At 43.5% G+C, this 25573-nt stretch overlaps 1 protein-coding gene across 3 annotated transcripts in view; it reads right to left on the reverse strand.

The window, feature by feature from the left end:
- The window catches only part of LOC129840358 (FERM and PDZ domain-containing protein 4-like), a 57316-nt gene extending 37735 nt beyond the window's left edge, over positions 1-19581 (reverse strand). Inside the window, exon 1 of one of the 3 annotated variants that reach the window (XM_055908170.1) lies at positions 19147-19581. In XM_055908170.1, the coding sequence (XP_055764145.1) occupies positions 19147-19190 (44 nt within the window). In that variant the 5' untranslated portion in view covers positions 19191-19581. Of the gene's footprint in view, positions 1-2021; positions 2766-19146 lie in introns of those variants that run through there. The other 2 variants (XM_055908172.1, XM_055908171.1) reach the window with 2 other exon arrangements.
- Between the last annotated feature and the right edge of the window lie 5992 nt (positions 19582-25573).

The raw sequence follows: 25573 nt of genomic DNA on the forward strand, positions 1-25573 counted from the left end.
GCATGACTCAAATCAAGAAATGTGTGTTTTTCCTGCGCTGACCTATTGGTTTCTCCTGGCTGGCTGCCTCTCTGATATCTATATTCAAACATATCTGTGACGCTGCTTGCACCTTGCTCTGAGAAACAGCAGATTCATCGAATAATTCAATGGTCAACTGTGGCGGTAAAACTTGAAGTTATCGTTATGATCTTTTATCGATGGAACCGGCTAAACTTGACCTTAGAATTCAAGGTACACTTAACCAGCATGGCTACCACAGCATTCTGCATCGATACGCCATCCCATATGGTTTGGGCTTAGTGGGACTATCATTTGTTTTTCAGCAGGACAATGACCCACAACACCTACAGGCTGTGTAAGGGCTATTTGACCAAGAAGGAGAGTGATGGAGTGCTGCATCAGATGACCTGGCCTCCACAATCACCCGACCTCAACCCAATTGAGGTGGTTTGGGAAGAGTTGGTCCACAGAGTGACGGAAAAGCATTCCAGTTGAAGCTGGTTGAGAGAATGCCAAGCGTGTGCAAAGCTGTCATCAAAGCAAAGAGTGGCTACTTTGAAGAATCTCAAATATAAAATATATTTAGATTTGTTTAACACTTTTTGGGTTACTACATGATTCCATATGTGTTATTTCATAGTTTTGATGTCTTCACTATTATTCTACAATGTAGAAAATAGTAAAAATAAAGAAAAACCCTGAAATGAATAGGTGTGTCCAAACCTTTGACTGGCACTGTATATATATATATATATATATATATATATATATATATTCCCCCCCCCAGTCGGATAAACTCTCCAAAAAGTCTACTCGACCGCTCGGAGCCATCCGTATGATCCTAAAGCACACTGTTGCATCAACGTTTATCACAGATAAAACTGGGGTGGACAAAAATGCAATTTCAGAATGTAACCCCAGTCCCCAGTGAAAGTTGCGCCCCTGGAAACAATATCGAGACACCAATAAGCATCAATGACTCCCGTTTGAAACTTTTCTTGCCAATAACAGCCCCAACTAGACCCAACGAGCTGCCTAATCTCTCTTAAAGGAATCCCTCGAAGGAACCCAGAAGATCCCGGGCCTCTGCAAACTTGAGGTGCTGAGCTACGCCACACACTCCCACTACTTCACAAGAGAGAGAATGATTCATTCCAGCTGTAGACCTCTCTCTGTGTGCTGAGGTTTAAAATATTTGTTTTGAGCCATGTTTAGTGGGTTTAGTGTTGCGACCCCACTCAAGTGAGGGATCATCCCAACGTCTGCGTGTGTGATTGTGTTACAGTGTTTGTGTGTGCTACAGGCTCTGTTTGCGTGTGTGTGCATGTGTGTGTGTGGACTAGAAGCACAGAGATCAGGAAGTAACAGAGATCAGGAAGAATTGTGCTCTGAGCTATTCATCATGACAACAACATTCTACTTATGGAACCTCCTCTGCTTCAAGTCAATTCTCACTTATATTCTCATTCTCTCTCCCCCTCCCTCCCTCTCTCACCCCCCCTCTCTCTCCCTATATAATTTTCACATTCCCTGTTGGGCCTTCTCCTCTTTCTACTTCTTCACTTTACTTACCTTGCTTTATCTTGTTGTTACTCTGTTCTTCCTTCCCTCCCTCTCTAGTACTCTGGTACATCATCTCCATGTCTGCTTTCTGTCCTTTCTCACTCACATAAATTATGACTCTTCTCTAGTTCACACACCTTCCCTTCCCCTTAGTCTTTATCTTGCTCTCTCACACTCTCTATGTCAAACTCTCTCTTGCAACTTATCTAACTATGTGGCCAAACACAGTCGCTCAGCTCTCTCTCTCAGAACTTTGTGGATCAGCCACAAAGCCGTGGTCTGAGTCCTGACTCACTGCTTGTGTTGCAGTCCACACTCGGCTCCCAGGCACAACAGACTGCTCGCTCATTGGTCACACACTCCTTGTTCCTATGCAGAGACAACCCCCGCCACCCTCAACCCCTCCCCTCGCGGCTGCTTAGTTTCCTTCGTCCCGGTACGGTACACACACTCACCCTGACAGCTTTGCCATCTTTGCGAAACCAAAGACGTCCATGTGTTCGAGTTACGGCTGTAAAAACGCAGGCACTCCAGATGGCGAATAGATCCAGATTCAAATCCAGAGTAGGGAACAGCACATTTACACAAACTCCATAATCAGGATTCAGTAAGTGACAGTGCTAAAATATTGGAGAAGTCCAACAAGCAGAAGTGTCATTCCTTGCTGAAAGCGCTAAGCCTTAAGAGCTGTCCAGGTTCCTATCCAGAGTAATGCCCTTGAGAGGGTATAGGGTGGGCCAGTGAAGGACCCCCCTCTGACTAGCCAGTCCGCTCTACCCCTCTCTCCCCCTGGCCGTTGTGGGCAACGCCAAGCCCTCTCTGGGTGGTCTCCATCTCTGCTGAGCTGGAAGATTGTGCCGGTCCAGAGCTACATGGAGAAAAAAAGCGAAGAAGGAGAGGGAGGGGATGAAGAGGGGGGGGAATGGAGGAATGAAAGAGGCAGGGGAAGGAAAGGAGGAGGGACTCAAATACACATGACGGATGCTCCCAGCACTCACACGTCCTCCGCGGAGTAGAGAGGAACCATCTGTCCCCCTGGTCTTCACCCCTTTACGAAAGTGAGAGGGGTGGAGAGACATAGGGAGGGAGGGGTGCTCGGATTGCCTGGGGAGGAGGGAGTGCAGCAGAGGAATGGAAAGGGAGAGAGGGAGAAAGAGTGAGAGAGAGAAAGAAAGAAACGAGAGAGAGAGAGACGTGACGAGCGTTAGGAGAGGAGCGCTGACTCTGCAGAACGAGAGAGGGAGGGAGGGAGGCTGGCGGGCGGGAGCAGGACCCTGTCTCTCTGGTTTATTTGTGTTGCTAAGTGAGCCACAGCAACCACACTGACATATAGAAAGAACACCAGCACACTGCTAACTTTCATCTAATTACAAACCTGAAACGGAGCTATGCCTGACGACTCTTTGATGAATCTCAGAAATATATGTAGTTACATATGAGCCTAGATTCAGCTGTTAGGACTGTTTGCGTTTTGTGTAATTACTCCTTGACATGCTTTGTATGCATTTTATGTACGTCGATTGCACACTGCTCTCTCACACACACACACACACACACACACACACACACACACACACACACACACACACACACACACACACACACACACACACACACACACACACACACACACACACACACACACACACACACACACACACACACACACACACACACACCATTAAACAGGAACTCATAAGTTCATTAGGACCCATTCTCATTTGCCATTTGACCTGAAGCAGTGACGGTGGTCCTGCAGATGGTCCAGGGAGCAACAGGATGCTCTACCTTCTGTGAGTCAGCCCACGGGGGCCAAGGACAGAACATGGCAGCCATTATGAACGTGCCTCTCAGCAGCAACACACTGTAATCCAATGCAAAACAGCCTAAGTCTATTTACCGTACCATGTAATACAATTCAACACACAGACCCAATGCAACACAACCAAAAGGCAAGTCTGTTCAGTTCTGCTCTGATTGTTTCTGTGCTGTGGTGTTTTCACTGCATTTTAGCCTGGGTGCCTGTTTCTACTCACTTGCCAACTCCTTATGGAATTGTCATGCCAAGTGTTTTTTGGCATGACAAAGAGTGACAATTTTGGCACGAAAGCACAGACAGACTGGCCTTCAAGGTTAGCCTACTGTTAAATGATATTGTTTTAATTGTATATTTTATTATACCATATTATTTAGATTTTTCATCATTCCTTTTTGCCTATATGCTCTTTTTCCTATATTAACTAATAGTGTAGATCTGTTTCTGATGCCCTGTACTGTGTCATCCTGTTCAGGGGTAGAATCTGGGCTGAAAGTAAGCTGAAACGGTCCCGTATGGAGTACAGGCAAAATAAATAGTGGGGTAACTAAAACAAGTAAAACATGAGGCTATCACAATAATTAGAACATAGATTCTCAAAAAACTGTAGGCTATTACAGTATTTATCATTGCCGTATGTGAGATGTGAGTCGCATGAAAAGTTAGCGAATAGACTTGAAAACTTGTGGAATATGCTCCAAAATGCAGTGTAGTTCGATGATAACACTGTCATTTTGCCAAGGCAGAGATGAGTGGCTGAGACCGCAGAAGTGTAAGCATCAATTCAGGTTACAAGACTTGTGCAGGCCTAATGGATGACAATAACAGAATGTCATTCATAACACTTTGTGGTGTTTTGTAAGTGGTCTCTTTGAATTGATCAAATGGCACCGTATGGATGGATGGCAGAATTGAAGTAACCTAATAGTTGGAATAGTAACTGTCTGGACACTGACTGTAGGCCTCACATGTAGCTTATTATAATATTAACTGAAGTCTGGAAAAGGACTGTATGCTTCACTTGTAGCCTATTATAATATTAACTGCTGCAGAATGAAGTGTTCCTCACAGTAAAATTATAGACCAAATGTTAATTTTGTCTCGGGAACAGGAGTGGATAAATGTATTTTTCTTTCAGCATCTTGAGAGAATGAGTGCACGCTTAGGGACCTGTCATGCAGCCTAAACATGTCATTTCTTTCAACCACATAAAATATGCATCCAAGATTAACGGAAACATGTTGGATCGTTTTCACAGTTTTTCATGAAATTAGTAGGGATTCTTTATGCAATTCCATGATTAGGCCCATACATTTAGTTTTCTTTAAGATGCACTCTGCAGAAATCGCTCAGCTATTTAGTGGTTGCTAAAATTCTAATAGTTTTCCTAATTACAGTTTATGTGACAAAATAAGCGAGTATAGCGTAGAGAATCATTGTACAATCTAAACTGCTGTGAAGTATCTTTTTCATAACCAAAAATATTGTATTTTCAGCTGTTTGAAGCTGGTGCAGAAAAAAGAAACTTAAGAATGGGAAGCATAGAAATAGCCACATAGAAGAGATCTATTGTTTCTTAGACTTACTTTCAATGAGAATGATAGATCTATAACTCACAGTTCTATGTGAATTTGGTTGGGTCGCCCTACGAGTTACATATTGAAGCTTTAAAGAGCACGGACACATATAGGAGGTCACCGTACCGGGAACCCTTAGGTAGAATTTAGGATAGTATTCATGAAGCATCTCAGTGTGCTGATCAGGTCCCCCCTGTCCATATCATCTTATTCATTATGATCTAAAATACATAACTGATCCTAGATCAGGACTCCTCTCATCTCCTCAGCACCAGAAAACACACCCACTACGGTCCTGGGGTCAGTGTATATTCTCCAGCCACAGTCAACACAGGCTATGTTAACATGTTCAACCTGATCCCAGACCTGTATACCTTGTTTTGACCCGGGGTTACTTTCAACAAAGTCAAACTGATCCCACACCTGTACGGGAGTCTATAGTGAATCTATGGTGAAAGTGACTTGTTACGCCAAGAGGTCCAAGCACTTGCTGAACTTTGAACTGCTCCTGGAAACAAAGCTCTCAGAACCCTTCGTTCATCACATGGAGGTTGATGGCTCAACGCTGTATGCTGTTCTCTACCTCCCCCCGTGAATCAAAGGTGCACTAAGAACAGAGCGTCCCTTTTCTAAAAACAGAGCGTCGGGAAGCGAAAATGAAACAGCGCTTTAAGTCAAGCAGTGGAGAAGACAGCTTTGGTGTGGGAGAGGGGCTCTTTTATGTCACATCCATTTTTTATGAGGACCCCAGCGTTTCCTAAAGAGCTCTACCTGTGTTTGAGCGCTGTCTCCAGGGGTCGCCGTGACAACCCATCTCAAAGACGAGCCTGAAGCGTAAAACTCTTTCTCACATCTGTAGCCTGTCCCTATCTTTTCAAACATAGGCAACACAGAGAGTGTCATGTAGATTCCAAGAGGTTCAAATTTCTTCTTGATGATCTCTTCTGTGTTGAATGGGAGGGATGCAGACACAAAGAATATTTAGAGACCATATTCAGACCATATACCAGGGGTGCAACTTTCCCTGGGGACATGCCTCCCCCACATTCTGAAATTGCATTTTTGTCCCTCCCAGTTTTATCATTGGAATGTGAAACAAAACGAGGCAAAGGTGTGCTTTAGGACCATGCGGACGCCTCCGAACGGTCAGGTAGGCTGTTTGGAGTGTTTATCAGACTGGATATATATACAGTGGGCTCCAAAATTACTGGCACCCCTGACTGACAATGCACAAACAATACTCTAAAAAATATAGACGATATAATTATAGAGAAACTCAAAATACCAACATGTGAGAAATACTGTACTTTATTAATGTTTCAATGGAACCCACCAAAATCATACAATTATTTAATACAAAATACATTTCACCAAAATCAAGGTTTCATAATTATTGGCACTCCTCATTTAGTACTTAGTGCCACCACCTCTGGCAAGAATAACAGCATGGAGTCTTTTCCTGTAATGTTTGACAAGGTTAAGGAACACATTTGGAGGGATTTTGGACCATTCCTCTATGCAGATCCTTTCAAGATCCTTCACATTCTTGGGTTTGCGCTTATCAACTGCCCTCTTCAACTCAGCCCACAGGTTTCGATTGGATTGAGGACCGGCGACTGAGATGACCTTGGCAGAACATTGATTTTGTTGTCACAGAACCATTTCTGTGTGGATCTTGAGGTCTGTTTGGGTCATTGTCTTGTTGGAAAGTCCACCTACGGCCAAGTCCCAGCCTTCTGGCAGAAGCAACCAGACTGTCAGCCAAAATTGCCTGATACTTGGTGCAATTCATTATGCCATCAATCTTAACCAGTGCCTCTGGACCTCTGGAATTAAAACAGCCCCAAAACATCACTGACCCACCACCATATTTCACCGTGGGTATATGGTACCTCTCCTTGTCTGCATCTCTGTTTCGACGCCAAACATGCCGATGCTGTATCTGAACAAAACTTTCAATTTTGGTCTCATCTGACCAGAGCACCTTCTTCCAATCATAATTTAAATGACGTTTGGCAAACTCCAAGCGCTTGCGTCTGTGTCTGTGTCTTGGGGTCATTAAGAGCTTTCTTCTGGCAACCCTTCCAAAGAGCCTGTGTTTGTGGAGGTGGCGTCTGATGGTGCTTTTTTAAACCTGGTGACCCCAAGATGCCACCAAGGCCTGCAATTATTTCACAGTGATTCTTTGGAATTTTGTTGCTTCTCTCACAATCCTCCTCCCTATCCTGGGGGGCAAAATGCATTTGTGTCCTCTATCCGTGAGGATTTCAACTGTTCCATATCTTTTGAATTTTTTAATAATTTCCCTGACAGTGCTCAGTCATATATTCAATCGTTTGTGGATCTTTGTGCAGCCATTACCAGCTTTATGAAGGTCTATGACCATCTGTCCCTTTTGAACTGACAGTTCTTTTCTTTTCTTCATGGTGTTGGATGACAAAGGGATATTGCATGCGTGTTACCTCATTTTTATACCCTAGTGAAAAAGGAAGTGCTGTAATGGCTCAATATAGTTCCTTAACACTTAGATAAACTTAAATAAGTGGAATATAATTTCTGGTTTAATTTTGGTAGATGTTATTTACAATAATATTTAAGGGTGCCATTAATTGTGAAACCTTGATTTGGAGGACATTGATTTTTAATTAAATCAATAAATAATTTTGGTGGGTTCCATTGAAACATCAATAAAGTACAGTATATTTCACATGTTGGTATTTTGAGGTTATCTCTATAATTACATTGTTTATATTTTTTTAAAGTATTGTTTGTATATTGCCAGTCAGGGGTGCCAGTAATTTTGGAGTAATTTGAATATGTCCCCCCCACTTCTAAAACCAAAGTCGCGCCCCTGCCATATACCACACCATGAAAGTCAACTCAGCTATTGGAACTTCTGCGATCCAAAGAATCCAGCCATACAGGAAGCCAAGAGCCTCTACATCAAAGTTACACAAGACACAAGAGACCTTCTAGCACTAAGCCCTGGGCTTGGGTTTAATAGACCGCCTGTACTGATTCTAAAACTTATAGGGCCAAGGGACGTGCTCAGTGGTACTCGTCTAGATAGAACGTCAATGATGCTTTGTGTTGCAGGGAGATAAGGAAGACGTGATCGGCTACACTGTCCACAGGGGGAAACCAATAAACCCAAGGTCACAACGGGAGACTGTGTGTGTTTTATTAAAAACCACATTAGTATTTTGCTTTGGTATTCTCCTTGTGACCCAAGGGATGGTCCAGAATGGTGAAAACTGAACACAAGACGAAACAGCTATGGGCCTGGGAAAAGAGTTAGATGGTGTTTTAAGACCTGGATGTTCTTGTAGGGTTGCTGTGTTCATAGCACTCTGAATTATATCAGCTCCGACACACAGGGATCGTATGTAGTTGTAGTAGTAAAATCGGAACCTCCAGATGCCCTATGATGTACAGGAAGGTTGTAGCAATACAATTGAACACAGCCTCTCAGAGTAGCAGTGCGGATCTAGGATCAGTTTCACATTTGATGTCATAATGAATAACATTACCTGGACCTGACCCTAAATTAGCAGTCATACTCTCGGACGCTTTGAGGATATGGTCCCAGGTCAGATAGCTACACTTTGACTGTAATATAATTCAATAATACGAGTGATAAAAGATCAACCACAAGATGAACTATTCAAATAGCGTAGTACGTCAGCTGCAACAAACGTTCCTTGTGTGAATCTTTTCTTCCATGAGGGGGTATTGAAAAGCCAACGAGACTTGGAACATTTCTTAACGAGACATCTATTGTTTGACTAGGATGACTGTAATTGTCTCATGCAATTGACAGAGGCTGATTCACTTCTACAGTATTACGTAACAACGCCCCAAGCTCCCGCATCTTATCCATAGTCTGTCAGTTCTCCCTCCAAATGGGTGTATTGAAAATCACATTTAAAGACACAGTCTGTAAGCTTTCCAGTCATTTCAATTAAGAACAAATAATGTGATGTATGAATACACTAATAAGATCTGTATGAACTTATCATAAATTCTGGTTGTCAAGTGCTATTTGCATGTGAAAATATCATGGAGGATGCATTTGCAGCATTGTTGGTGGTCCACTCTTTGGATGGTACAGTATGACCATCCTACAGAGTGCGACTTTATAGTGGCATTCAATTAAAGAGCAGCGCTGATAATGAATGTTAACAAAGGAATCAACACAATGTCATATGGCTAATTCATCATCAGTGACGCCTTGTCTCTGCTCTTACATAACTGGCTGGCAGCGCTCTCTCACCTAGCATACACATATCACATATCTCTCCATCTTATGATTAATCAGCTTTACTATTAACATGACGTGGTTTATACTGAAGAGTCCTGTACACTTTGTACTGTAGTTCCCAAATGGCACCCAGTTCCCTAAAAAGTTCACTACTTTTGACCAGAGACCTATGGGCCCAGAAAATTGCTACATAGGGATTAGGGTACTATTTGGGATACAACCTACCTCTACACAATGGAACTGTGATAGGTACTGTGTGGTACCAATTCTCCATTAACTAACTGGTTTCTTTGGCGTTGGATCATCAACAGTACATACTAGATAGTGTATTGGAGTAACTGCTTTGCTTTCTAAACGTTATAGTAACAATACACTTCAAATTACTTAGAATGTCTTCCAGAATAACTATACAACTAAACCCACCAAAGTAGTAGCAGCAGCTGTATTAGTAGTCTGAGCCCAGATCTATTTGGGTGACTGTGTGAATAGCAACATGTTTGGCAAATAGATCTGGGACCAGGCTACAGTAGTAGTCAATCAATCAAATGAATTTATAAAGCCCTTTTTAGTAGTCATAATAGTAGTAGTAGTCATAGCTGTGGGAAGATGTTTGGGGTTGGGGGTTACTACAGCTATGTCCCCTAATACACGACTACTAAAGGCCCAGTGCACTACTTTTGTCTAGAAAATAATTATTTTTAGGGGGTGCTGAGGGTGCGGCTATGGTAGGTGCCATCTAGAACCTAAAAGGGTACTTCGGCTGTCCTCATAGGAGAACTCTTTGAAGAACCCTTTTTGGTTCCAGGTAGAACTCTTTTGGGTTCCATGTAGAACTGTTTCTACATGGAACCCAAAAGTGTTCTACATGGAACCAAAAAGAGTTCTACCTGGAACCAAAAAGGGTTCTCCTATGTGGGAAGCTGAAGAACCCTTTTGGAACCCTTTTTTGGGGCTTCTCTGAAGACCATGCAGTAATTATTAGGAATAAAGTGCATGTCTGCCTTCTGTGTCCTGTCTAAACAATAAGATCATAGATTTGCGCACCCCATCTCCCGTAATCCAAGCAGCAATTTCTTCATTCCTTATCAGGAATCCTGCTGCCTAATCCCCCAGACAACACTGCAGCATTCCCTCCAGAGAGATGGAGGGATGGAGGAAGAGAGATATAGAGAGAGGGAGATGGATAGAGAGAAATAGAGAGAGTGGGGGGGGGGGGGGGGGGGGCATCCGAACAGTGCTGCAGTGATTCTCTGGTCGCCTGACAGATATAGGAAGGATCTCATGTAGTCTGGGCAACAGCACTAGGTCTGGGTAACATGGTGGGTTTTCTGGACCACTTCAAAATGGGATAAAAAAAAAAACACTAACGGGGAGGGTGTTCTTCAGAAAGACAACTCCCAACAAATCATGAGTTTGGCTAGGCGGTATTTAAAATTAGAGCAAGAATTGTGCTCTTGAAAAAGAATCCCCTTGAAAACATGACAGAGACAGACACAACGCGGACGCAGATAGCTAGACTTATTATAGCCACAGCCAGTCAGTGGTTGAAAGTTTGTAACACTAACTTTAGCACATACGGATAAGGCTCTGGACGGGTATTCCTGCACGTCCATTTCCACCTAGCCCAACCGACAATTGTACCTGTGGACACGTGTATGCTGGAACCGTTTTATATGTGGGAGGAAACCTATCTACCTAGAGAGATCGGATGCCCTTTTCAAGACCAACTCACCTGTCTTTGGCCTAACAGAATCTGACCAGCCAGCAACTTTAGAGTAACATAATGTAGACTGGCCTCAAGAATAGGCCTGTGACTGCAAAGGGTCATGTTTGCCATTACCTCTGTCTGATCACAAAATGATGTTCATATGTCTGGGTCCAGAGCACTGTGAATATATTAACACTACCAAGAATGTCTAATGGAAGGAATGTTTTGATTGCAATTGTAGGCTATCGCTAAGACCATTTCAAGTTACAAACCCCTCCAGAAATAAACTATACTGCAACGTTTCAGTACCAGTTATGGCCTCGTGTCTAAGTCTCTGTGTACTGATAGTCCGAACACATCATAACACTAAAAACGTCTACCTGTCTTGAAAGAAAGAATAACTTTCATCTCTCAATCTCTCTTATCTCTCTATTCAAGCAAATGCACATCAATAAATTATACCTGCAGGGAACGAAAAGCTTTTGATCCCGACTTGGCAGTATAGTCAAGCGAAAGCTATAACTTTGTGAATTTCCCTCTTGGAGGGAAAGTACATATTTTTTATGGATTACTGGCATTCGGGGCCTTCTCTCTCTCTCCCCTGACTCATGCGGTCTGTGACATCGAGGAGGGTAGATCAGTGACGTACGGTTGCTGTCAGAATACTAAATGACCTCATCAATAGCAGAGCTCCATGTGGCACGTTTAGATACTACAGAGTCACAGCCATTTATCACTGCTTCACAGTCTGGATGAGAGGGTCACAGTCACCCCACATTCAGAACCACTGTAGAAGAAGAGAGGGTACACACATAGGTGCACAGCCATGCATTGAAGCAGGGACACATGCAAACTCACACGCTCGCTGACGCACACACACTAATTCAAAATGCATACACAAACTCTAAGACGTGCACATATTGACATTCCCTAAATACTGAATCTAGACCTGCTGTATGTCAGACCAATGCCAGACTTAACATGTGGACACTCTCTCTACATGCTGACCCCAGACCAGAATCGGAATGTCAGACATTGTAATTCTGTAAAATAAACATGTATTCAGAGCAAGTTGGCGGTGCTCTCTCTACATGTCAACTCTCCACTTGAGAGCACTTCCTTTTGCATTCTACACCAGGGGCTGATTCTCCAAACTATGTTTTGATGTCTTTATTCAAATCTTAGTCAAGGACGGATTTATGCTGGACCCATTTGATAGCGATGAATTGAAATACAACCCCAACAAAATACCTTTTTGAGCCAGAGAAGAGTATATTAAGGCAGGAGTGGAACTTTTGGTCTGGTTTGTTGGTGGCAAATGAGGCCATATGATCCATTGTGCGAGAACCAGACTAAACATGGTCTGCACTGCCTTATGAAAAGATCTCTGACAGTTTGCAAACATCAGGAGCCTTTCATAGATTGACACTGTAAATCCCCACTTAGCATGAGTTGTAGACCCATTTACGCCATGGACTCCATCCGTAAGGCTGACATGGATGCTGAAATCCTTCTTACTGAAAGATTATGATCACGGAACACAGGAACCCATCTGCTTGCCATTGTTGTGGATACAGTGTTTCCCCCAACGTCATTCATCTCAATCTGTTCTATTTCCTACTTTTCACGGGAACTGCAATGGGCGCTCTTATTGCATCCATGAGGGACTGAGAAGACTGGGATTGGCTGATGAGAGTCCACACAGTGTCATGGGAATGTAGGCGAGTACATCATGTATTTGTCTAATTACCATACTATTAAAATGATCATATTGTTGGTGACGTATATAGAGATGCTGTTTTTTTGTTTAGGAAGACTGCCCTTTTAGCGGGTACTTGTTAATATTTGTTGTGGCATATGAACTCTGGAACTTTTCTCTTTTTGGTGCATGATGAGTGAGTCAGATGTTCCCAACACCTTCCTATTGCCCACAGCAATCACCATGTTGAAATGACTTTCGCTACGTCAAACATACAGCCGCCACACCAGAAAGAAAGAGTATCTCGTGCCTGGTAGCTTTTGGATTAGCACAGGCAAAACTGGGCTAACAAGCTCAGTAGGGCAGACAACCACAAGCGGGCTAACCCGAACCCAGCCTGTCTGTGTACGCCAGCTCTATAATATTGACAGTTCTGCGAGAGTCTCCACTCCCTAGTGATTCAGTGGTCAGCATGGTCAATGTATGGTCAGCAGTTTTAACCGCGTCAGGTCCAGACACCGTGACGTTTCACAAACAGGGGGAGGAGTTAGACGTCAAGAGAAGCTAACTGTGTTCGGAGTGGAAGCCTCCGTGGTGTAAACCAATCGGCCTTGACCGCTTTGGCCGCCGGCCTGGCCCAGCGACATCTAAAGCAGCATCCCATAATGCACCAGGCTCCAGAGCCGGACAGACATGGGATTACGGGATGCAGGATGTAGCGCTATAGATGCCTGCCAGCTCTGTGGAGACATCCACGTGTCTGGAGACAGCACTGAACATTTGGATCTATTGAATTCCCTCCTGTATTACACGTTTTATGATAAATTATCAATCTATTATTAGGAGTTATCAATGTGTCAACACATATCTGTATTTCCTGTTGAAACTACCAATGGTAGAGAGGGGTGAAAAAAGAAAGAGAAATGGCTGGTGACTGCCCTCACACACCTTTAAAATATCCTCATAAATAATTCCAATTCCCACACGCGCATTTCATTTATCTGGTTTCTAGGCCACATGTTTCATGGGGAGTGACCCTTCACCCAATCGTTGTAATCCTCCACAACGATGTGCGATCTCGCAATCTCTTTTTCAAAGTCATGTGATCAAGAACACTGGTGTGTCCCGTACTCTGTGGTCTTGGTTGTATTATGTAACCTATAGTCACAATCCTACCGGATGTAACCATATGTCACAAGAATAATGTTCTTGAAACATCCAAATATGTCACTGGCTATGATTGAATATTGGGGCATTATTCCAATAATCTACAGTATATTCATATATTCCTATTTTATCCCTTCATTGATCTGAGATAAGTCTACACATTGCCAATATATGCAGCTTTGAGATTTATGTTTCATAAATACAATGCCCTATGCAGAAAAAAAAAATGGGTTACTCTAAAGGTCAATCAATACATGCTATATCCACAAACATGTTTAATTTTTTTTGTTGATCAAATGTTAATTCTAAAGTGATTAATATACAATACCAGTCAAACATTTGGACGCACCTACTCATTCAAGGGTTTTTCTTTATTTGTATATATTTTTTTTTACATTGTAGAATAACAGTGAAGACATCAAAACTATGAAATAACACATATAGAATCATGTAGTAACCAAAAACAAGTGTTAATCCATTCAAAATATATTTGAGATTCTTCAAAGTAGCCACCATTTGCCTTGATGACAGCTTTGCAAACTCTTGGCATTCTCTCAACCAGCTTCACCTGGAATGCTTTTCCAACAGTCTTGAGGGAGTTCCCACATATGCTGAGCACTTGTTGGCTGCTTTTCCTTAACTCTGCGGTCCAACTCATCCCAAACCATCTCAATTGGGTTGAGGTCGGTTGATTGTGGAGGCCAGGTCATCTGATGCAGCACTCCATCACTCTCCTTCTTGGTCAAATAGCCCTTACACAACCTGGAGGTGTTGTGGGTCATTGTCCTGTTGAAAAACAAATGATAGTCCCACTAAGGGCAAACAAGATGGGATGGCATATCGCTGCAGAATGCTGTGGTAGCCATGCTGGTTAAGTGTGCTTTGAATTCTAAATAAATCACTGACAGGGTCACCAGCAAAGCACCCCACACAATCACACCTCCTCATCCATGCTTCACAGTGGGAACCACACATGCAGAGATCCTCAGTTCACCTACTCCGCGCCTCACAAAGACACAGAGTTTGGTACCAAAAATCTCAAAGTTGAACTCATCAGACCAAAGGACAGATTTCCACCAGCCTAATGTCCATTGTGCATGTTTCTTGGCCCAAGCAAGTCGCTTCTTCTTAATCGTGTCCTTTAGTAAATCAAATCAAATGTTATTAGTCACATGCGCTGAATACAACAGGTGTAGATCTTACAGTGAAATGCTTACTTACGAGCCCCTAACCAACAATGCAGTTAAAAAAATATGGATAAGAATAAGAAATAAAAGAAACAAGTAATTAAAGTGCAGCAGTAAAATAACAATAGTGAGAGTATATACAGGGGGTACCGGTACAGAGTCAATGTGCGGGGGCATCGGTTAGTTGAGGTAATATGTACATGTAGGTAGAGATATTAAAGTGACAATGCATAGATGATGATATCAGAGAGTAGCAGCGGTGTAAAAGAGGGGGACAGGGGGAGGGGCAATGCAAATAGTCTGGGTAGCCATTTGATTAGGTGTTCAGGAGTCTTATGGCTTTGGGGTAGGAGCTGTTTAGAAGCCTCTTGGACCTAGACTTGGCACTCCGGTACCACTTGCCGTGCAGTACCAGAGAGAACAGTCTATGACTAAGGTGGTTGGAGTCTTTGACAATTTTTAGGGCCTTCCTCTGACACCGCCTGGTATAGAGGTCCTGGATGGCAGGAAGCTTGGCCCCAGTGATGTACTGGGCCATTCGCACTAACCTGTAGTCCCTTGCAGTCGGAGGCCTTGCAGTTGCCATACCAGGCAGTGATGCAACCAGTCAGGATGCTCTCGATGGTGCAGCTGTAGAACCTTTTGAGGATCTGAAGACCCATGCCAAATCTTTTCAGTCTCCTGAAGGGGAATAGGTTTTGTCGTGCCCTCTTTGCGACTGTCTTGGTGTGCTTGGACCATGTTCGTTTGTTGGTGATGTGGACAACCTGCTCCACTGCAGCCCCGTCGATGAGAATGGGTGTGTGCTCGGTCCTCTTTTTCCTATAGTTCACAATCATCTCCTTTGTGTTGATCACGTTGAGGGAGAGGTTGTTTTCCTGGCACCACATGGCCAGGTCTCTGACCTCCTCCCAATAGGCTGTCTCGTCATTGATCAGGCCTACCACTGTTGTGTCATCGGCAAACTTAATGATTGTGTTGGAGTCGTGCCTGGCTGTGCAGTCATGAGTGAACTGGGAGGGGACTGAGCACGCACCCCTGGGGGGCCCCCGTGTTGAGGATCAATGTGGCGGATGTGTTATTACCTACCCTTACCACCTGGGGCAGCCCGTCAGGAAGTCCAGGATCCAGTTGCAGAGGGAGGTGTTTAGTCCCAGGGTCCTTAGATTAGTGATGAGCTTTGAGGGCACTATGGTGTTGAACGCTGAGCTGTAGTCAATGAATAGCATTCTCACATAGGTGTACCTTTTGTCCGGGGGGGAAAAGGGTGCAATAGAGATGGCATCATCTGTGGATCTGTTTGGGTGGTATGCAAATTGGAGTGGGTCTAGGGTTTCTGGGATAATGGTGTTGATGTGAGCCATGACCAGCCTTTCAAAGCACTTCATGGCTACAGACGTGAGTGCTATGGGTCGGTAGTAATTTAGGCAGGTTACCTTAGTGTTCTTGGGCACAAGGCACTATGGTGGTCTGCTTAAAACATGTTGGTATTACAGACTTGGAAAGGGAGAGGTTGAAAATGTCAGTGAAGATACTTGCCAGTTGGTCAGCGCATGCTCGCAGTACACGTCCAGGTCTGGCCCTGCGGTTGACCTGTTTAAAGGTCTTACTCACATCGGTTGCGGAGAGTGTGATCACACAGTCTTCCGGAACAGCTGGTGCTCTCATGCATGATTCAGTGTTACTTGCCTTGAAGCGAGCATAGAAGTAATTTAGCTCGTTAGGTAGGCTTGTAGTATGAGCGCTCCGAGAGCGAAATGCTCTGAATTTACGAACGAACAATCTGACAACGCCCAGAGCGCACACTCCAGAATGAATTTACAAACACAACCGAAGTCGTAAAATGTTTAGGTAGTAATTTGTTATGCTAACAAGCTAGCAAGAGGTTCCATAACAACAGACACAACTTCCGGTAGACAGGCGAAGTACGCTCAACTGAAAGAATATCATTCTTTCTCAACTGACTCTCCCCTGATTCCTACCACTATAGAAACACAGACTATTCTAGTCCCCTGACTCCTCCCACTATAGAAAGATGGACTATTCTAGTCTCCTGACTCTTCCCACTATAGAAACATGGCAATGTGTAGTGCAGCATTTCCCAAACTCAGTCCTTGGAACCCCAAGAGGTGCACATTTAGTTTTTTTGCCCTAACACTACACAGCTGACTCAAATGATCAAAGCTTGATGATTAGTTGATTATTTGAATCAGTTATGTAGCGCTACGGCAAAAAACTAAACGTGCACCCCTTTGGGTTCCGAGGACTGAGTTTGGGAAATGCTGGTTAGTTGTACTGTGGCAGCTCGGCATACAATTAGTTCAAGATGTTCAATCCTGGGCAAAAAAAAGAAGAAAAAAAAAGTCTGAAATAAAAAAACGTGAAGGAGGTTTCTTATTTAATTGAATGACCAAAAAATAATCAAGGTTGGACTTACACATCTTGGTGCCATTGTTCCTCCGTGGCTTAGGTGAATAGAGTATCTGTGTTTCTGTAGTCTGCAATGTTGCTATAGGTTGTAGATGTCCAACTCATCTTTAAACTTAAAACAATGTAACCAAAACCTTGATTTAACTATTATATTTACACTAAGAATTTGATTAAAAAAACACTCACACCACATAATAATAAGCTTCTACTTGAGAATACCTTCCTTTCTTTTAGTATGCAGTTCCTTGGAGCTGGATGAGACTCCATTACAGTTCCGATCGTTTGCTTTCACTTTCCAATAGGAAAGGCATGTGTGCATCTGCCTGCATAGAGTGCTATTGATCAATAGTAGCCACTTATTATCCAGCTCAGGAAAAGCTCAGGAAAAGCGCAATGACAGATGAGTTTACCATCAGACCATCTCGCTTGCCCAACATGCCATGCAACAACAATCCTGCTCTGATTGGTTTGGGTATTGATGACCACTGCATAGCTCTAAACAAGCTACTGTTGATATGGGACATATTGACTAGTGAGGGGTTGGATTGTACTGGCTGGCTTTTACTGCTCAGATATCAAATGTCAATACACCACACTACATGCTGCCTTCCTATGGATTGTTAATTGGTTTATGGATTGTTAATTAGTTTGATTAACACCGCCTTCAAAGACCGAATGAGGTTCGAGATGGTTGAGGTTGGGGTTTGAGATGGTTGAGGTTGGGGTTTGTGCACATTTTAGTTTGCTGGTTTGTCTTCTCAAGACGTGTACCTAAAGCATGTAGAATACTGCTACGATCTTTCTCAAAGCTCAGCAACACTATGAGATCCAACTCAATACTGCTGCCATCTTTCTCAACACTATGAGATCCAACTCAATCCTGCTGCCATCTTTCTCAAAGCTCAGCAACACTATGAGATCCAACTCAATACTGCTGCCATCTTTCTCAAAGCTCAGCAACCATATGAGATCCAACTCAATCCTGCTGCCATCTTTCTCAAAGCTCAGCAACACTATGAGATCCAACTCAATCCTGCTGCCATCTTTCTCAAAGCTCAGCAACCATATGAGATCCAACTCAATCCTGCTGCCATCTTTCTCAAAGCTCAGCAACACTATGAGATCCAACTCAATCCTGCTGCCATCTTTCTCAACACTATGAGATCCAACTCAATACTGCTGCCATCTTTCTCAAAGCTCAGCAACACTATGAGATCCAACTCAAGGCTAAAACAGAACATTCTCCATCTTGACACAGGCAACAGAAGGCTCACTATCCAACACAACAACCTGACATTTTGGGAAGACCCGTACGGAAAAACCACATGAATTTCACCTATGTGAATAGGTGACATTTTCCAAAACACGTTTTCATGTGATAACCTGTGATTTCATGTGAAGTTAATGTGATAACATGTGACAACATGTAAAGCAACATGTGAATACATGAAACTGCACATGTGAAACATTTCCAAAAACACATCATGTGCATCCGGACACATGTGAAATCATGTGTTTTTCTTCTGTAAGGGGAGGAAAAAACAATTATACTTCTACTGAATACACTGAATACAGCACGACAGTTTGGTCTCCAACGCCACACATCCTCAGAGGGCCTACAAACCTCTCCAGAAATCTACCTAGTAGTTCAAACAAGATAATAGCTGGACCAAGATTATTGAAGGCATAGAGGACAACGACACATGCCGGTGAAGCAGAAAGAAAGAGTACTTACTGGATGATGGTGAAGACCCCTAGTTCATCATCGCACCGTTCCATCCCTTCAGACGGACGGACGGTCACTCCAGCCCGCTAAAGGCTCAAAGGGGAATGTGCTCCAGTCCCTTTCCCTGAGAGTCCCTCTGAAAATCCACTTCCTCCACTGCCTGGTGTTTGCGAGAATAACGTTGTGTGTTTTTTTTGTTCACCTCCCTCCCTATTGCTCCTCAGCTCAGTGCCAAATGTTCCAGCTTAGCATTCGCTGCGCAGCACCGCTGGTGATGGATTTAGCCTGGGCATCTGGGCTAGCCGGGATAAACCGTTCAACAGACACACACACTCCCACACATTCAGACACACTCACAGTGTCATGCTGTGCGAGTTAGGGGCCAGTGCCCTTGGGGAGACAGCCTCCCCCACCCTGAATAATGACACAACACCACCACATTCCAGGCCAGTGCTTTAAGAGATAGAGAAAGAGTGAGAGGAAGAGAGAAAGAGCGAGCGAGAGAAACAGCGAGAGAGCGCGATGAAAACAGAGAGAGAAAGAACGTTGGGAGTGTGATGGGGAGATCAACACAAACAGGGAGAGGATCAATGCATGAACAGATGTGTGCCAGCCAGCACACTCCAAAGCCGCTACCAGAGGCAGAGACAGGAGCGGCAGTTAGAGACAGCTGTCTGATGCCAGTTTTATTAACCCTGAATATGCCAGAGGTGTCTCAGGGGGGGACTGGATAACTGGTTTCACAGTTAGGGTGTCAAATATTTTTAATTGCTGCCTCCCTCCCACACACAGTACCTAAAATAACCAAGCATAGATCATACTGTATTGACAAACCTCCAGGAACAAGAGAAAAACAACTAAATTGGTTGGCTATTTTCTGTTATTGCTAACGGTATAAAACCAATTAAAACAAATCTGCATGTGAAAAGATCAACACAGCGCCAGTTAACTGGGGCTAAACTGTGATCTGTGAACTAGGATGACTGAACATCACTACCCTGCATATGGACTCTGTAGCTTAATACCACTTCCACTGAGCAAAGCTCTCATTTAACGCAGCTCAGCGGTGCCCCATGCAACACGCCGCATTGACTGTACACCAAATTGCTGTGCCTCTAGTCTGTGGCAGGCAGCATCCATCTGAAATCGCTAGGCCCTTACATAACTGGCAGTTTACTAGGAAAAACAAGATGAAGAGTCTAGTAAGTTAAAGCTATTTATTTTTTATCCACTTATTTGAACCATGAGCCTACTTCACATAATGTGGCTTGGCTTGGGAATGAACTTCCTGATTTTGCCTGATTGGCTTATATCGCTCGGCAACCTAAATGACTTGACCAATCAACACTTGATTTATCATTAATTGTTCAGATCTTCATTCCAACAGGGTCAAAAAAGTACATATATTTTACCTTCTCAAAGTCCTCCTCACTCTACGTGACTCACACATTAACACAGTATTATTAACGTACTGTAGTTCATGGCCCATGCTAATTTGATGTGATGACATGGTGGATAGCGCTGTGTGTATGATGAGCTCTGCTCCTGCCTAGTACAGGGCTTTGTCTTAAGGGGACAGATGCTGGGCATCTCTGCAGTAAGCTGACTGCCTCTAATCTAAAATGCTAGGTTAGCGAATCCGTCTATAGCCAATGTCATACATGCAGGTTTCTCTACTTTCTGACATCGCTGCCTCATGACATCATCTTGACATTGTTAAATATATATATATATATATATTTGGTATTGTGTGAAGTTTCAGGTAAGGGGGCTCAGCTCACAAGCACTCCAGCTTCACCGTTGAAAGCGGACTATTTTAGCCAATGGCACAAGCCAGAATTCTATAGCATGCTATCCATCAGGATGTAGTCCTCCAACCGGAAATCATCTGGTCATGTGACCAGCCACAGGACTCTGGGGCGGGATCACCACTGAGGTAGAAGCCCCATTTTTCCCCCGCATTACATACAAACAACAAGATTGAATATGTGTGTATGCCTGTGTGTGTGGAGGACAGCAGGCTAACATAGGCATAATACACACAAGGCTACTGAGAGAACTCTGCTACATGGCATAGACCAAGAGGATAGCCATACAGTATGGACAACATGCAGAAACATTGAAACTAACCATGCTTAAACCCTCTGGTCATCGATCCATGAAACAGTATATCGATTTTACTTCGGAGTACGACATTGCCCATGACTGTGCCCTTTATCTGAAAATAATGACTACCTCCAAAATTGTTTCAAAGAATAGGCATGTAACTTACTCCTGATTTGGTGTACAGGACACAAATCTGACAGTATTCATGTAATATTCATGTTATATAAAACCAATTAAAAGGTTAATTACCGTCTCTATGGAAGGTAATGGGTTGTTGGATCAGTTGGAACTAAAGACAGTTCTCCCGGAGGAGCTACGCTGTTTCATTACAGAAAGAAACTGTTTTCTTTTTAAATAATTGCTCCATATTTTATAAGCACACAATGTTTAATGAGAGGATGTGGCCTAAGGATGTGACCAAGTTTGTTGTATTAATTATTTCATTTCCACACATCATTTCAAATTTAATCTAGTTTCTGGCAAAAATGGCTTGTAGGTCAACTGGCAAATTAACCTTTGTCACATGTTAAATGTGATTAAGTGTTGTCAACGCCCGCAAGCCAGTACTACTGTACACTGTAGCTCTTAGGCCACATCCTATCAGTCTCTATGGGGGTGCCACAGGGATCAATTCTCGGGCCGACTCTTTTCTCTGAATATATCAATGATGTCGCTCTTGCTGCTGGTGATTCTCTGATTCTCTACGCCGACGACACCATTCTGTACACATCTGGCCCTTCTTTGGACACTGTGTTAACAAACTTCCAAACGAGCTTCAATACCTTACAACACTCCTTCCGTGGCTTCCAACTGCTCTTAAAAGCTAGTAAAACTAAATGCATGCTCTTCAACCGATCGCTGCCCGCACCTGCCCGCCCGACTAGCATCACTACTCTGGACGGTTCTGACTTAGAATATGTGGACAACTACAAATACCTAGATGTCTGGTTATACTGTAAACTCTCCTTCCAGGCTCACATTAAGCATCTCCAATCCAAAATTAAATCTAGAATTGGCTTCCTATTTCGCAACAGAGCCTCCTTCACTCATGCTGCCAAACATACCCTCGTAAAACTGACTATCCTACTGATCCTGACTTCGGCGATGTCATTTACAAAATAGCCTCCAACACTCTACTCAACAAATTGGATGCAGTCTATCACAGTGCCATCCGTTTTGTCACTAAAGCCCCATATACTACCCACCACTGCAACCTGTATGCTCTCGTTGGCTGTCCCTCACTACATATCCGTCAACAAACCTACTGGCTCCAGGTCATCTATAAGTCTTTGCTAGGTAAAGCCCCGCCTTATCTTAGCTCACTGGTCACCATAGCAACACCCACCCGTAGCACACACTCCAGCAGGTATATTTCACTGGTCATCCCCAAAGCCAACACTCCGTTTGGCCGCATTTCCTTCCACTTCTCTGCTGCCAATGACTGTAACGAATTGCAAAAATCGTGAAGCTGGAGACTTATATCTCCCTCACTAACTATAAGCATCAGCTGTCAGAGCAGCTTACCGATCAGTGCACCTGTACACAGCCCATCTGTAAACAGCCCACCAAACTACCTCATCCCCATATTGTTATTTTTTTGCTCTTTTGCACTCCAGTATCTCTACTTGCACATCATCATCTGCACATCTATCCCTCCAGTGTTAATGCTGAATTGTAATTATTTTGCCACGATGGCGTATTTATTGCCTTACCTCCCTAATCTTACTACATTTGCAAAAACTGTATATAGATTTTTCTACTGTGTTATTGACTGTACGCTTGTTTATCCCATTCGTCGCACTGCTTTGCTTTATCTTGGCCAGGTCGCAATTGTAAATGAGAACTTGTTCTCAACTTACCTACCTGGTTAAATAAAGGTTAAATAAAACAATAAAAAAATGAAGACACGCCGGTTCAAGTCAAGACCGAGACCAGAGAAAATAGAGTCAAGACCAAGAGCGGAGGGGGTGTGGGTCGCGTGTGCAGAGGCACACATTCACAGAAATGCACACACAGACAGCAGTGTTCTAGGTCTCCAAACCATTTATTGTCTCGGTCTTGTCGTGGTGTTGGATATATTTTTACTCGGTCTTGACTCGGTCTCGGACAATGAGGACTACTAATTTCTTCCTGAGACCAGTCAAGACCAGCGGAGTACAAAAACTCATAATTATCAGTTCCTATTCAGTCAGCGCATAAAACCGCTTCGCCAGGCCAATATACCCATCCTTTTATGACACATTAATATCGACTTGGTCTTGCCTCGGTCTCGCCCCTCCCTCCGGTCTTTGTCTAGACTCGGACTCGTCTTGGTCTTGCCTTGGTCTCGCCCCTCCCTCCGGTCTTGGTCTTGACTCGGACTCAGTTTTCTCTGGTCTTGAACCGGTCTCGCTTTAGGTGGTCTTGAACACAACACAACCAGACAGACACACACACACACATTTTCACATCATTAAAGAACAAAAATCTCTCACTCCAAGTAAAGATGTATCCTTACCTCATGACTCAGAGTATCATCCTGCAGCGCTCCCGGCTTCTATACCCTGATCCACAGCGCTGGTCAAAAGGCCACGTCACATTTAAAAAACTACAGCAGTAAATTCTCTCCGCTTGAGCCCAAGAGGGAGATTAAGTAATTACAACGGATGTCAAAAAGTGTTGGAAAATAAATGCATGAGTATGATCGCGAAAATGTGCGGTAGGTGTGTTTGTGTGAGAGCTGATGGGACTCTGGTGTGTTGGGAGGGCTTAGGTGGGAGTCAGGTGGGACTATTCAGTTAGGGGCGCGGTGTGAGGCGGGGCAGTATCCCTCCACGGACACATCTGGAGAGAGAGAGAGAGAGAGAGAGAGAGAGGGAACGTATCACCTGGCTCATCCCAGCCAGCTGTGGGTACAGGCACATTCCAGATGGCCCAATCAGATTTAAACTCTCCCGACCACTGTAACCTCTTTAGACTTTAAATACAGTGCAAGAACATTAACTGTTTCCTTGTGCTGGGGTTTAGACATAGAGCCAGAGACAGAGAGAGTCAGGCTTTGATGAATACTGCTCTGTCACATTATCTGTTTCAGCATTGGATACAAGACAAGGAAATTCATAGAGAGTAAATGAGTGTGCAGAATGAGAGAGATAGAGAGGAGAGAGGTGGGGGGATTGGGATAGCATAAGAGTGGGACAAGGGGAAAGAGAAAGAGGATAAGTCTGCTACAAGGTTATGGAAAGTGAGGATGCGTGGGAATGAATGACTGCAATAAGGGTAGACTTTGAAGGGATAAGAGAGGTCAATGGCTGAATCGACCCCATTGATCAGAGATCTGAAGGAGCTACAGTTGATTTCGGAAGTTTACATGCACTTAGGTTGGAGTCATTAAAACACGTTTTTCAACCACTCCACAAATGTCTTGTTATTAACAAACTATAGTTTTGGCAAGTCGGTTAGGACATCTACTTTTTCCAACAATTGTTTTCAGACAGATTATTTCACTTATCATTCACTGTATCACAATTCCAGTGGGTCAGAAGTTTACATACACTAAGTTGACTGTGCCTTTAAACAGCTTGGAAAATTCCAGAAAATTATGTCATGGCTTTAGAAGCTTCTGATAGGCTAATTGACATAATTTGAGTCAATTGGAGGTGTACCTGTGGATATATTTCAAAGCCTATCTTCAAACTCAGTGCCTCTTTGCATGACATCATGGGAAAATCAAAAGAAATCAGCCAAGACCTCAGGAAAAGAAATGTAGACCTCCACAAGTCTGGTTCATCCTTGGGAGCAATTTCCAAATGCCTGAAGGTACCACATTCATCTGTACAAACAATAGTATGCAAGTATAAACACCATGGGACCACGCAGCCATCATACCGCTCAGAAAGGAGACACGTTCTGTCTCCTAGAGATGAACGTACTGTGGTGCGAAAAGTGAAAATCAATCCCAGAACAACAGCAAAGGACCTTGTGAAGATGCAGGAGGAAACGGGTACAAAAGTATCTATATCCACAATAAAACGATTTGCATATCGACATAACCTGAAAGGCTGCTCAGCAAGGAAGAAGCCACTGCTCCAAACCGCCATAAAAAAGCCAGACTACGGTTTGCAACTGCACATGGGGACAAAGATCGTAATTTTCGGAGAAATGTCCTCTGGTCTGATGAAACAAAAATAAAACTGTTTGGCCATAATTCCCATCATTATGTTTGGAGGACAAAGGGGTAGGCTTGCAGGCTGAAGAACACCATCCCAACCGTGAAGCACGGGGTGGCAGCATCATGTTGTGGGGGTGCTTTGCTGCAGGAGGGACTGGTGCACTTCACAAAATAGATGGC

The sequence above is a fragment of the Salvelinus fontinalis genome, chromosome 41 (assembly GCF_029448725.1).
Source record: "Salvelinus fontinalis isolate EN_2023a chromosome 41, ASM2944872v1, whole genome shotgun sequence".
NCBI classification, from domain to species: domain Eukaryota; kingdom Metazoa; phylum Chordata; class Actinopteri; order Salmoniformes; family Salmonidae; genus Salvelinus; species Salvelinus fontinalis.